Source organism: Labrus mixtus, chromosome 1 (genome assembly GCF_963584025.1).
Source record: "Labrus mixtus chromosome 1, fLabMix1.1, whole genome shotgun sequence".
Lineage (NCBI taxonomy): Eukaryota > Metazoa > Chordata > Actinopteri > Labriformes > Labridae > Labrus > Labrus mixtus.
Window position 1 is genome coordinate 2,288,700 of NC_083612.1, and position 14,209 is coordinate 2,302,908.

The 14,209-nt window shown below is 46.2% G+C and overlaps 1 protein-coding gene across 1 annotated transcript in view; it reads left to right on the forward strand.

The window, feature by feature from the left end:
* The first annotated feature begins 4,719 nt into the window (after positions 1–4,719).
* Positions 4,720–14,209, forward strand: part of LOC132979534 (insulin-like growth factor 1 receptor) — a 45,240-nt gene continuing 35,750 nt past the window's right edge. Inside the window, 1 exon segment of the mRNA XM_061045425.1 lies at positions 4,720–5,619. Within this exon segment, the coding sequence (XP_060901408.1) occupies positions 5,529–5,619 (91 nt within the window). The 5' untranslated portion in view covers positions 4,720–5,528.

Below are 14,209 nucleotides of genomic sequence, written 5' to 3' on the forward strand. Positions count from 1 at the left end.
ACCGACACCCGTCAAGGATTTGTTTTGTTCACCGCTTTATAAACAGCGACCTCCGACGTGGATCAACTGAGTCAACGTTCTGATTGTCTCCACAAATAAGAAACATCATGAACTTCTTATTGTTCCATCAGTGAGAGGAAGACTGGCTCGACTCTGCATCACATCAATTATCACATAACTGATTTCACAACAAGTCACCAGTGAGCTGTGTAGAGAGTGAGATGATAAAGGTATCTTACTATCTGATCATTAAGGAAACATGTTGAAGTGCTGGCTTCTCTGACAACAATGCAGCAGCCAGTATGTCCTCCTTCTAACTTTAGATTCTGCTCCTGAATGCTCTGGATTTGTTTGGACCAGAGAAGGTAGGCGCTTTTAAGACCCCCCCCCACACGGCCGTTTTGGACGCCCCTCGGTTTGTCAGATATGAGAGCAGTTATCAGGTCAACAGGTGTTGCAGCGATGGAAGCCGGCAAGAGAAGTGGTTCAGATAGAAGTGATTGTACCCGACCTAAAAAGCCTCTGCATGTTTCTAATAAGCTCCACGAGCAGAAACGTGCTCAAACTAGGATCAATATTGGAGATGCTTTTGAAAAATGGAGAGAGGTTAGAACACAGAAAGGTTTACAGACCCATGCAGAGCTGGATAAACACTGAAGCTTCAGAGTCCACCACATGGTGACCTGTGTGAGCATCGACTCTAGAGAGGAGGGGGGGGGGGGGGGGGGCTGGGGGGGGGGGGGGGACAGCTCTCTACAATGTTTAGAATTTAGACTGCAGTACTCATTTTAAACACTAGGGGTCAGAGTTACAGACTGCTCCTTTAACTGGTTTCTTGCAGCACCAGAATCTGCCGCCTTTTCAAGAGACATCTGTACAGTTATTTGGTCAGCACCAGTCTTTGATTGACAGCTTTAACACCAAATGGTATTCCTTAATTTTAACTCATTTTATGTTTTAATCAGTAAATAGTTTATGCTGCAGCCACATCATGGTGGTTCCTATCAGCCTCAGTGTTTGGGAAGGTGATCATCGCCCCCTGGTGTTCACTAAGATAACTAAACACACATCAGTCCCTTTTATTTCTAATGTTTTAAAATACACCTTAAAGTGTGCAAAACCTCATGAATAATGGATCAGTAGAATCATGGTCCATGGACGTTGCTTTTTGGTTGTGTGTGCGCGCTCCCTCCGCGTCATATCTGAAAGGCCCTTAAGGCCCCTGGTTGGCTCATACCTGGGGTCAGTCGGCCATTTTGTAGAAACTAAACGAGGGTTGTGACCTACAGGAACCCAAGAGGAGCGGCGGAGTCATTTTTTAAATCTCAATTTTCCACAAATACGATTTATCGGTAAAATCGATTTATCGCCCAGCGCTAGGTAAACGTTAGGTGCACACAACAGGAAAGACATTTAACAGTAATGTCCAAGTATTAGCAAGCAGAAAGAAACATTTAAAACACGTTGAGTGAGCTTCACCAGACGCACACAAAAAATATATTACAAATGTTTAGACAAAGGTTCATGACAGCCACCGTTTATCTCTGTCAATTAAAGATCAGGAAATGATTTGTTTTTGTACTTTTCTAACCAAAAGTTTCTATGAGTAACACTGAGACTAAACAGTAAGTTTAAACTAACTCTGAAGTCTTCAGACCGGGTTCAGTCGTGGGCACGGAGCTGATTGGCCGGTGGTCAAATGTCAGAGCATCAGGTGATCCTCAGGCCAGCATCACACCACTTCTATCAAACCAGGCCAGTGGACATCCTGTAAATGTGTGTGTGATCAGAAGCAGCACATTTCCTGTTCTGATTTCATATCCATTAATTCTCTGTTCTGCAGTTTTTCATCATTAGCGCGCGGGGGCAAAGCCACCCGGGCCGTTGTCTGCATATCATCTATTATTTCCCCCTCTAAAATTCCCTTCCTCCTGCATGAGCACGCTGGAAAACAAACAGATGCTCATTAGCATGTGTGACCCGTTGGTGGTAAACAGGCTTATTTCCACATGAGTGCAGTGCGAGAATGGATTCTCCACCGGGACAGTCGAGGTAGGTGGGCCCGCCGGCTGCCTTCATGGGGACTTTAATGGGGACTTAACAAATCCAAGTGGACAGGCACAACATTCTCTGGCACAGGGAGGTCATGTTGGTACAGTGTGCACTTGTTAGAGGGTGACTCACTGTATCTGGACTCTTGGGTGGCCACTGATATTCACTTCATTTTTTAATATGCATGTTTTTCTCCCCCGGTGCTAATTGTTGGATTGTGACGGATGCCGAGTGCGGCCTGCCAGAGCTGAGGTAATGTGCAGCGCTCCAATAATGCCTCTGTGCTCTGTGAAGTGAAGTGATGAAAGCAGCCTGTAATTACAGGGATAATCAAAACTGTCAGGGGCTCCTCTATGGATGGTTCTGTTTACTGTCTGCTTCTCTCACAGCATGCCCCCCCCCTCCACTTCCTCAGCCTGGACCTCAGACCTCAGACCATCGTCGCAACTGTACCAGTCTGAGTGTCAAACAAAGTGAGCGTCTTAGGGCGCGGTCACACTGGCCATCTGTACCATGCTGTACTCAAGCACGATTGCCCCCCCGCTGCGCCATTCCCACGCTGGCCAGCAGCTAAACACACTTCCTGTTTGACTCAAAGGTAACATTAGCAGGTTAGCAGTCTATATTTACTACGACCTCCCGTGATTAAAAAAGGATGGCACAGAATCCAAATGTTTTCATAAAGCACATTTAAAAACATCAGAAGTTGATCAAAGTGCTGCACAATCAAACAGTTTGTAAAAACAGCAGGATGAAAAGCGTTGAGACAAATAGGACGGGACTCTCACGCAGATCCAGGAGACATAAAAATGTGTTTTAAGGTTAGATTTAAAAGCAGGCGGTGTGAGGGACGGACCAACATGTGGAGGCCAGAGCCTTGGGTCAACCTCGACCTCGGGACAGTCAGGAGCATCAGATCGTTTGGTCTGAGTGTCCGTGGTGAAGATGTGTTTTTCAAAGGTCAGAGAGATTAGAAGTGAGGCCCGACTGATTTGAGATGTTTGAGGCCGATACCGATATCAGGGAGAAAGAGAAAAAAATCAGATATATCGGCCAAGATCTTTCTTTTTCTTTGTTCCTTTTTCAGAGAACATGAGTTATTCATTTCTGTCAGGACCTAAAGACAACTTCAACCAAAATCTTAAAAAGTGGATCTGGAGAAAATAACCAACCGTGCCTTTAATTTGAGTGTTTTTTACTCTCTTGTTTTTTGTTTTTTTACAGCAGATCAGAAGGCAGTAGTTCAGTGCTCCGGCCGCAAGGTGGCAGCATTTCGGCGCCTTTTTTTCTTCTAGAGGAAACTCGACGTTGTTGCTGCCAAACAAACATGTCTTCATATCAAATGATCAAAACACATTAAAGGGGATTTTCCAAAATGTTCTGTGGTTATTTCCGGAAAAGTCCTTCACCCGATTCAAATCTCGGAAGTGGTTTTTGATTTAGGAAACAATATTTTTAAACGATCCTCGGTTTGTTTTTTTCATTGCAGACTGGTTGAGGATTTCAGATGAGCTATGCAATGTTCTGTTTTTGTAGTTTGTAGAAATGTAATATGAGTGTTTTAATATATCATAAGTACACAGAAATATATCCTATGATGTAAGATAACTGCTGTAATGTTATCTGGATATAAAACATATTAAGGATTAGTGTTGGCTGATTTAAATAGTACATTATGTGATATTTGGCATTGATGACAGACCTGCAGCCTCCATGTAAAGACACACCTGTTGAGCGTGTAATCACAGGTGATGCAGACAGACACGATCTTTGTGTCGGAATCCCTCCGTTTGTTTTGAACGAGAGCAGCAAAAACAACCCTGATCCTGGATCAGCATCCCGGCTTTCATTCAAACCGCGTCGTTAACGGAGTCGCTTCAGCGGTTTAGCAGAGAGGACTACAAAAAACACAGAGGTCTCACTCCGGCTGCTTAGCAAGAACAAGCACTTAAGTAAAAAACAGTGTTTTTGTTTTTGTATTGAAGTTAGCTCAACGAGGTTACACTTTATAGCCAGTGGTGCAGTGCAGGGTATACGCAGGTATACAGAGTATCCTATATACACCTATTTATTCAGTCTCCACACATGTATGTAGGCTATACCCACTTTTAAATCTCTTGTTATTCACATCATTGACTGATTGACAATAAGCAGTGGTTTGCTCCAATTCTTTTCCTAGAATGGCGAAGGGATGATGACCTTCCAACTCTGTCTCGAATTGACTTATAAGTACCATAGACTGTAAATATATATATTGTTATTTACAGTCTATGGTATGTAGCCTATACTAAATGAATGTTAATGAGTTATTGTTACATGTCACTGTTTATAACCGTTTATCTTCTGCTTGACAGGTCACTCCCAACACATTTGGAGGGGAAATGAAGAGTATACTCACTTCTTCAGCTACCACTGTTTACAGTTTCACAAGGAAAATGCCATCTTCTACAAATTGATAATTCAAATTAATGATAAGGTAATTATACTTCGCAGTTAATTCTGTCAACGACACTGTTGACAAAAACAGACTTTCTTGTGATGAGTCCCAAACCTGTCACTATGGTAACTGCTGCCCCTATGGTGGCTGAACTGCAGTCAAAGCGACGCCCACTTCCACAGACTGGTGGCACCGAGTGATTCATCTTCACAAATAGAGACGATCTCTGCGCACGGCGCCGTGTTTATAGTCAGACTGCAGACTGAGCGGAGGAGACGGTGTGTGTACCTGCGTGTTTATCGGACTAACGACGCTGCCCGGACACCTCTCTGTCGACGGAGGACGTTAGTTAACCGACTGTCTGGCCTTTAACGGAAGAATTAGAGGGAAATCCTCGGTTTCCCGCTGACATGAAGGTGAATTACAGCGACCACAACAACGCGGTGCGTGTGTGCGTGATGAGCGGCTGAGGAGGAGGAGGAGGAGGAGACGGAGGCTGCGGTCTGAAACCTGATTTTTATCCTGGATATTTCCAATGAAACGTCGTTGTAAACACACAAGGTGTCTGTGTTGATTTATCAAGTCGTACTGCGCCTCTTTCCATCCCGATTTAACGCGTTTTGAGGGGTTTTCTGCCTCCCGAGGATCCTCCAGCAGCAGCGGGACGTCGGACTGTTTTTCCTCCAGATATGGAGCGTGAAGATGCGGATTACAGAGGAATCCCCGCCGCTGCAAGTTTAGCCGCATTGGTTTCAGCCTTCACGTCAGTGCGGTGCTGTTTTTGGCAAGAATAAAGAAAACTATGAGTGCATATGTTCTGCCCAGAGGAATGAATCGGTGATTTCAGAGCACCACTGGACTCTACCCCTGCTATCCTGCATGTAGCTGCTGTTAGCTGCATTAGCCGGCTAACAGCTACAAGGTGCTGGCTGCACATTAAAACGATTTTTTCCTGCAGGAATTCTGAGCAGTTTTTGCCCACGTTTCCTCCCCGTGGCTTATTTATCTGCAGGATTTGGGAGGATTTACTCATCCAGGAATGAGGTCTCGAGTGGAAAGGATCCGCTTGACCTTGTTTTGGGGTCTGATGCTGGGTCTGTCGTCCTGCCTCCGGCCCGCCACCGCAGAGAGTAAGTAACACTGCTCCACACTGCTCCACACTGCTCCACACTGCTCCACACTGCTCCACACTGCTGCTCCACACTGCTCCACACTGCTCCACACTGCTCCACACTGCTGCTCCACACTGCTCCACACTGCTCCACACTGCTCCACACTGCTGCTCCACACTGCTGCTCCACACTGCTCCTCCACACTGCTCCACACTGCTCCACCACACTGCTCCTCCACACTGCTCCACCACACTGCTCCACCACACTGCTCCTCCACACTGCTCCACCACACTGCTCCTCCACACTGCTCCACCACACTGCTCCACCACACTGCTGCTCCACACTGCTCCACACTGCTGCTCCACACTGCTGCTCCACACTGCTCCTCCACACTGCTCCACACTGCTCCACACTGCTGCTCCACACTGTTGCTCCACACTGCTCCACACTGCTCCTCCACACTGCTCCACACTGCTCCACACTGCTCCTCCACACTGCTCCACACTGCTGCTCCACACTGCTCCACCACACTGCTCCACACTGCTCCTCCACACTGCTCCACACTGCTCCACACTGCTGCTCCACACTGCTGCTCCACACTGCTCCACACTGCTGCTCCACACTGCTCCTCCACACTGCTGCTGCACACTGCTCCTCCACACTGCTGCTGCACACTGCTCCTCCACACTGCTGCTGCACACTGCTCCTCCACACTGCTGCTCCACACTGCTGCTCCACACTGCTCCTCCACACTGCTGCTCCACACTGCTCCTCCACACTGCTCCTCCACACTGCTGCTCCACACTGCTGCTCCACACTGCTCCACACTGCTCCTCCACACTGCTCCTCCACATTGCTCCACACTGCTGCTCCACACTGCTCCTCCACACTGCTGCTCCACACTGCTGCTCCACACTGCTCCTCCACACTGCTGCTCCACACTGCTCCTCCACACTGCTCCTCCACACTGCTGCTCCACACTGCTCCTCCACACTGCTCCACACTGCTGCTCCACACTGCTGCTCCACACTGCTCCTCCACACTGCTGCTCCACACTGCTCCTCCACACTGCTCCTCCACACTGCTCCTCCACACTGCTGCTCCACACTGCTCCACACTGCTCCTCCACACTGCTGCTCCACACTGCTGCTCCACACTGCTCCTCCACACTGCTGCTCCACACTGCTCCTCCACACTGCTGCTCCACACTGCTGCTCCACACTGCTCCTCCACACTGCTGCTCCACACTGCTCCTCCACACTGCTCCTCCACACTGCTGCTCCACACTGCTCCTCCACACTGCTCCACACTGCTGCTCCACACTGCTGCTCCACACTGCTCCTCCACACTGCTCCTCCACACTGCTGCTCCACACTGCTCCTCCACACTGCTCCTCCACACTGCTGCTCCACACTGCTGCTCCACACTGCTGCTCCACCCGGGGAAACATTGACTGATCCACGCTCCAGAGCTGCTGAAACATGGGGAACATGGGGCTATATGTGACTTTATTTATTGTGCAAACATCACAACACTATTTGATTAAATGTAGCATTGTTTTTATTTGTAAATTACATATTTATCACATCATATTTGTGTCAAAAATACCAAAAAACTCAGGTGTGAGGAGCCCCTGAATCCCCAACAGTAAAAAAAAAAAAACAGTGTGCGCACAAGTTGATGACATATCTTGTGCGTACAAAATACTGCGCACAAAATAAAAATGTTGTTTGCACAAGTTATCCTCTAACTTGTGGGCTCAATGTAGTAACTTTTTTCCACAGGATAATAATCTTGTGCACACAAAATAATAACTCCTGCACAAGATATTTCTTGCAGATGACTTGTTCCCACACGTTCATCTTGTGTGCACAAGATAAAAACATCTGAGTCAGATGATAACTTGTATACTTACTTTGTGTACACAAGATAACTCCTGCACAAGATATTTCTTACACACAACTAAATAATCTTTTGAAAACAATTGAATAATGTTGCTCATCTTCTCACTTGTTCCCATGATGCAGTAAGTAGTTCCCACAGGACGATTATCTTGTGCGCAAGATTAAAACGTCTGCACACAAGTTATTCATCTCGCACAGGCTTGATGACAACATAAACATCTTGTGCGTACAAGATTAAAATGTCCACACAACTTATTCAATTTATTAGATAATAGTTTTTTTTCACACGTTATCATCAAACTTGAAACTTTTTCCTACAAGTTATTCACTTCTGCACACCAGGTTTAATCTTGTGCGCACAACATACACGTGCGAAAACAGAAACATCTTCTGCTCAAGATAATATCTTGTTTTTGCACAATTTGTCATCCGATTTACGCGCAAAATATTGAAGCTTCGACTTGTTCCCTCAGATTATAATGTTAGTGGATAACTCGTGTTCACTAGAGAATATCTTGTTTTTGAACGAAATGATCTTGTGTGCACAAGATAATTAACTTTACAGATTCAATTTACTAATAAATCACATTCTGGGACTTCAGGGCTCGGTGCACTTCTGATGTTTTGAAGAATAAATTTGGTAGAGCACAACGTTAGTGAGTCATTATATTCTATATATCACAGCGTGTGATGATGGAGGGAATGTTCGACTTCCTGAAACCACTCGTAATAACTTGATGCATGCGAGTCGTGGTTAACTGCAGCTGTGGATGAAAGTGGGAACGACCAAAACAGAAGAGTCCGTTAAATCGTGCTGCTGATAAAAACTTGAGCGTGACTCAGAGAGTGGAGAAAGTCTGAGTAAGAGAGACTTAAATACAAACCTATAATATTCCACTTTGTTTAACTGTGAGTCACAACGTGGTGAATATTAGAATCAACAAAGAGTGGAAGGTCTCTGAGGTCCCAACAGGAAGAAGACCACAAAAAGAAAACAGGATGTGAGGAATTTAAAGGGAGGCTTTTATTTTGTAGAGAGATGAAGTGAGAAATAAAAACAAACCTGGATGGTGAAATCACACATGAACTCCTGAAAACTTCTAGAAATCTCTGAGGTCTGCTCCTGAAATCCTCCTGATCTGGTTGTTCGGGGGGGGGGGGGGGGGTGTCACTTCCGGACTTTTATGCAAAATGTGAAAGACGTTTAAATAACTCTCCTCGTCTTGACCTTGGAAGTGTTTTCAGACGTCTAAAGCTTCAGCATGCTGATCAGACACACAAACATCCTGTCAACAACCCAAACGAGGGAAACCACGTGTGTTAGATTGGGTGAACTTTTATAGACGCGGCGTTCGGCCCCGCACCGATGGTTCAGTCACAATCAGAATCAGAATCTGGGTTTATTACCAAGTACATTTACACATACAAGGAATTTGTCTTGGTGTATTGGTGTTAAACAATTAACAAGGAAATAAAGCAGAACTAGCAACAACTTAAATAATAAAGTATAAGAAGATATTACAATATATAAAATATAATTTAAAAATGTAAAAACCACAAAAGGTGAAGCTGTGCAGTGGACTATGAGAAAACATCTTAGTGTGTGTAACTACTCACAGAGTGCATGTGAGGAAGATACTTTTTAAAGTCTTTCTATGTGATTTTTTGATCCAGCAGATGTCGCCCTTGAGCACCAGCATGAAACCAAAACAACTCGCGCTGCATTGTTGTGTTAGCATGCTAATGCTAGCGATCTTTATTATGCTCGTATCTTCACACTGCATGTAAATTTACCTGAAATGAGCGTGATCTAGAAACACAGTTAAGCAGTGAGTACAGTATGTTATTCTTCTTTTCTCTAGTCCCTCAATTAAACAACTTTTATACGTGAGGGGAGGAGTCAGCCGGCCGTCCGGGCGATGTAAACAAAGTGAAGATAGGACTCTGAAAACATCACAGACAGTGGGACTCGGGTGTTACACCCATTGTAGACAGTCATGACTCACAGAGTTAATTTTCAGAGGATATACTTGATTTATATTTAAGTGTGAAAAATCACATATAAAGACTTTAATGTAACACATTAACCAAGAAAGTCTAAGAATGAGACTCCCAGTGACGAGCTTCAGCCTCTGTCGGCTCGTAAACTTTCAGATTGAATGAATTTAAGTTTCTTTATTTATTCAGAATTTCTTCTTATGTGCTGCCACATGAAATCTTTCCATGTCTCTCCGGCTGCCCCGTAAACCAGGCTTCCTGATTCATCCCATTCATGGTGACACGTTGGGGAGGGGGGTGTGTCGGGGGGGCTTGAACCAGGGGTCTGGGTTTTAAAAATAGACCAAGCCAAAGTACACTCTCAAAGCAAAACAGAGTGAGTCCTGTTGATTGGAAAGAGTGAGGAGCTTGTGGACTGTGTGTCATGGGGTTTACTGTTCGCCCCAGTGGTCACAGGACAAACCTGCGAGGCCGAGAGCTTCTCCCATCCAGGTCCTGCGTTTATTCTCACTGCGCTGCGGGGGCTGTGTGAGGGCGCCTTGTGTGGCTGAACTCCCAGCATTCCTGCTGGTTTTACTGGATCCAGTAGCTTGGGGACTAAAGGGGTCGCTGGTAGGTTTTGGGTTAACCCGGTTTGGCTCTCTCAGGTGAACCAAAACAAGTTTTTATCTGTCAGGAAAGATCTTCCCCGACGCATTTCTTCTTCTCCCCTCGTCTCGTGAGGAAAGTATTTATGAATGCGCCCCCCCCCCCCCCCCCCCCCCCTCCAGGCGCTCCGTCACTAACAGGATGGAAACGAGGAGTAAACACACTCGCTGCAGTGTGTGAAGCACCGGTTCAGAGGGCATATTGCTTCCTATTTCTGGTCTTAAGGGAGCTTCTCGTGGATTTCCTCTGATTGTCTGCGGACGGTCTGGGTGCTGCAGCCAGCTGGAGAAAAGGTTATCAGCAGTAAATATGTGATGTGGAGGCTCATCAAAGCAGCACAGAGAGGCCTGTGTACTCAGCTGTTCAATATGTGTCAGTGTTGGACGAGGGGGGGCTCTACACCTGCTGTTTGTAGTTTCACTTCCACCAGAAGAAGAACGTTTTGAGCTCTAAATGTTGTTTAGTGTGTTCAGGAGCATGAGGGCGGTCAGGAGCAGTTCCCATGAAAGACGGCCATGCTGGCGTTGCAGCGAGGCCGCGGAGGGTGAAGAAGTGCCGAGGCTGCGCCGGTGATGTAAACGTCACTCGGCCCGGGTGTTGGGATTGTTTTAACAGGTATTCAGCTGACAGAGTGCACAGAAGATTACAGAGGAAGACAGAACCACATGCTGCTCGCCCTCAATCACACCAAAGACGTTTGAATAGGGCACAACAAAGACCCTCACCTCCTCTCTCTCTCTCTCTCTCTCTCTTTCTCTCTTTCTCCATCTGTCTCTCTCTCTGTCTGTCTCTCTTTCTCTCTCTCTCTCTCTCTGTCTCTCTCGCTCTCTCTGTCTCTCTCTTTCTCTCTTTCTCCATCTGTCTCTCTCTCTGTCTGTCTCTCTGTCTGTTTCTCTCTCTTTCTCTCTTTCTCCATCTGTCTCTCTCTCTGTCTCTCTCTCTGTCTGTCTCTCTGTCTGTCTCTCTCTGTCTGTCTCTCTCTCTCTGTCTCTCTGTCTCTCTCTCTCTGTCTCTCTGTCTCTCTCTCTCTCTCTCGCTCTCTCTGTCTCTCTCTTTCTCTCTCTCTCTCTTTCTCCATCTCTCTCTCTCTCTCTCTCTTTCTCTCTTTCTCAATCTCTCTCTCTTTCTCCATCTGTCTCTCTCTCTGTCTCTCTGTCTGTCTGTCTCTCTGTCTGTCTCTCTCTCTGTCTGTCTCTCTTTCTCTCTCTCTCTGTCTCTCTCTCTCTCTCGCTCTCTCTGTCTCTCTCTTTCTCTCTCTCTCTCTTTCTCATCTCTCTCTCTCTCTTTCTCTCTTTCTCCATCTCTCTCTCTTTCTCCATCTCTCTCTTTCTCTCTTTCTCCATCACTCTCTCTTCCTCTCTTTCTCCATCTCTCTCTCTTTCTCCATCTCTCTCTTTCCCCGTCTCTCTCTCTCCCTCTCTCTCTCTTTCTCGCAACAGTGAAACTTTCTTTTGAGTTCAGTGCAGAACTTCAGATTCTTTTGCTCGTTCGTCTTCTCTGTTGCAAACTTTAACAATGATGAAAACGATCCAGTGTTTCCCACAGAATGATGTTAGACCTGTGCAGTGGATTTCGTCCATTCCCTCGTTCTAAAACGAGGGTGAACCTTGTGTTGTCTTTTACCCGTGGACGTGGAGTTGGTCTACTTCCTGTTGGACAGGAAGGTGACAAACACCGGCGGTTAGCTTGAGCTAGCGTGCGTTAGCTTGCAATGTAGCTACAAGCAGTAAATGTACACACTGGGGGCGATGAGCTCAGGAGGAGGGGCCCAGTTTGAATGTTGTGTTTGCAACAAACATTTCTACTGACTCTACCTTTAAGTTTCAAATGTGCTTCTTGCGTTGGAGGATTGCTGTGACATCAGGAGTTTTTAACACCCACATCATGCAGGAGATGCTGGTTTGACCGGCTTCAGTGTTTGATGTGAAGTGGGTTAAAGAAACTAGTTTAGCTAAACTTGAACTTTGAGACAGCTGAGCTCAGTGTTGACCCTTTTTTAAATATCTGTTGTGTCAGAGAGTTTGTTAAAGTGACAGGAAAACATTCGATTTCTGTAATGAAAAGCTTTCTCCCGTAGAGGAAGATATACCTGCACGCTTTCGGTCACACGATTTGACCAAAACTTAAAGGTGACATATCCTCCTCCTCCTCTTCAGTTTAAATAAGTCTCAGAGCTCCTCAAAACATGTGTGTGAAGTTTCTTGTTCTAAATCCACTCTGATCCTGTGTTTGATCATGTCTATAAACCCCTCTATTTCAGCCCTGCTCAGAACAGGCTGTTTCTGTGTCTGTACCTTTAAATATGTAAATGAGCTGTGTCTGACCACACCCCCTCTCTGGAAGGGCTTTGGGTGTCTTGGTGCTTTCTCGCTCCATGCCCTGTTGTTTACGGTGAGAAGGCAGACTCAGAGGGCAGAACAAACACCTAGCTGTGGGAGTGTCACCCACCTGGGGGAGGGGCTACTGCCCTTTGTGATGTCATGAAGGGAAAATCTCCAAACGGCCTGTTTGAGCACACAGAAGACAGAGAGGATGGACTTTTCTCATCATTGGGGGGTTTGTAGACAGACTAGAGACACATGTTAGAGTTAGAGGAACATGGAGAAGAGGATTTTAAATATGTGACCTTTAACTTTTAGGGTCGGTCAGGTTTGCCGTTGTAGAAATGCATACATAGAGAATAAATGACTTGCTTTTTTAACACATGCCTGTGTGACATTCCTAGAGTCAAACTTTATAGAGCAGCATTGAAGTCGTCGTGTGTGTGACAACCTGTTGGTGTGTTGGTGTGAGTTTTCCATGACTCACTACCCTCCAGCTTTTTGAAGTCTAAATCCTCCTCGCAGTGATGTGCGATAATGGCCTCCATGTTTCTGTGGGTGCTGCCGGGGCTTCAGGCTAAGTGTTGTTTGGGGAAGAGCGTACAGGTGGGAGGAAAAGTTAGACAGGCACACAGTTCCACTTATCATCAGCGCTCATCACCATCGGGCCTTTTACCGCACGCTGTCCTCATGTGGGCTCCCCGACTCTTCCCAGAAGTCAGAGGTGTGTGTGTGTGTGTGTGTGTGTGTGTGTGTGTGTGTGTGTGTGTGTGTGTGTGTGTGTGTGTGTGTGTGTGTGTGTGTGTGTGTGTGTGTGTGTGTGTGTGTGTGTGTGTGTGTGTGTGTGTGTGTGTGTGTGTGTGTGTGTGTGTGTGTGTGTGTGTGTGTGTGTGTGTGTGTGTGTGTGTGTGTGTGTGTGTGTGTGTGTGTGTGTGTGTGTGTGTGTGTGTGTGTGTGTGTTCTTTGTAGTTGTTTGGTTTGTGTTCACTGTAGCCCGACAAACACACCCAGAGTTCACCGACTCTCCTAGGAACGAGAACAAAGACGTCCTCAAGTGGTCAAAAATAAATGTAAACAAATGTGTTTTCAATCGAACATAAAACGCCGTAAATACATGTTTCTACAATTTTTTTCCCATCAAAGGCCAGACAGCTGTGCTTTGTTGTCTGATCAAAGACCTTTTCACTTCTGCCAACAATAATCCTTCAATGCACGAGATTATAGAGGACGCCATGACTGATACTTGTCACATAGGGGGCGCTAGAGGGCGGTTACAGCTGCTGTTTTTAGCTCTGAGGGGTCACTGTCAGCCTGTCTGATGGTCTGGACTGAAATACCAGCACATGAGAACTGTGCACGGGGGTACCCTGTTAGACAGAATCGTTTATATCTACATGCTTTATGTCGGTGAAATATCGTTCTACGTTTCTTCCTGTAGAGCCGCCAGTTCTGTGCGTTTGTGCAGCAATGTTCCCCGCGATGCTCACAGTCATGACAGCAGAGAGAGGAGCAGGGAAAAGTAGCTGCAGCTACATCTAACACGCTTCATACTCATAGTGCGCCTGCACTCTCTCTCTCTCTCTTTCTCTCTCTCTCTCTGTCTCTCTCTCTCTCTCTGTCTCTCTCTCTCTCTGTCTGTCTCTGTCTGTCTCTCTCCATCTCTCTCTCTCTCTCTCTCCCTCTCTGTCTCTCTCTCTCTCTCTCTCCATCTCTCTCCCTCTCTCTGTCTCTGTCTCT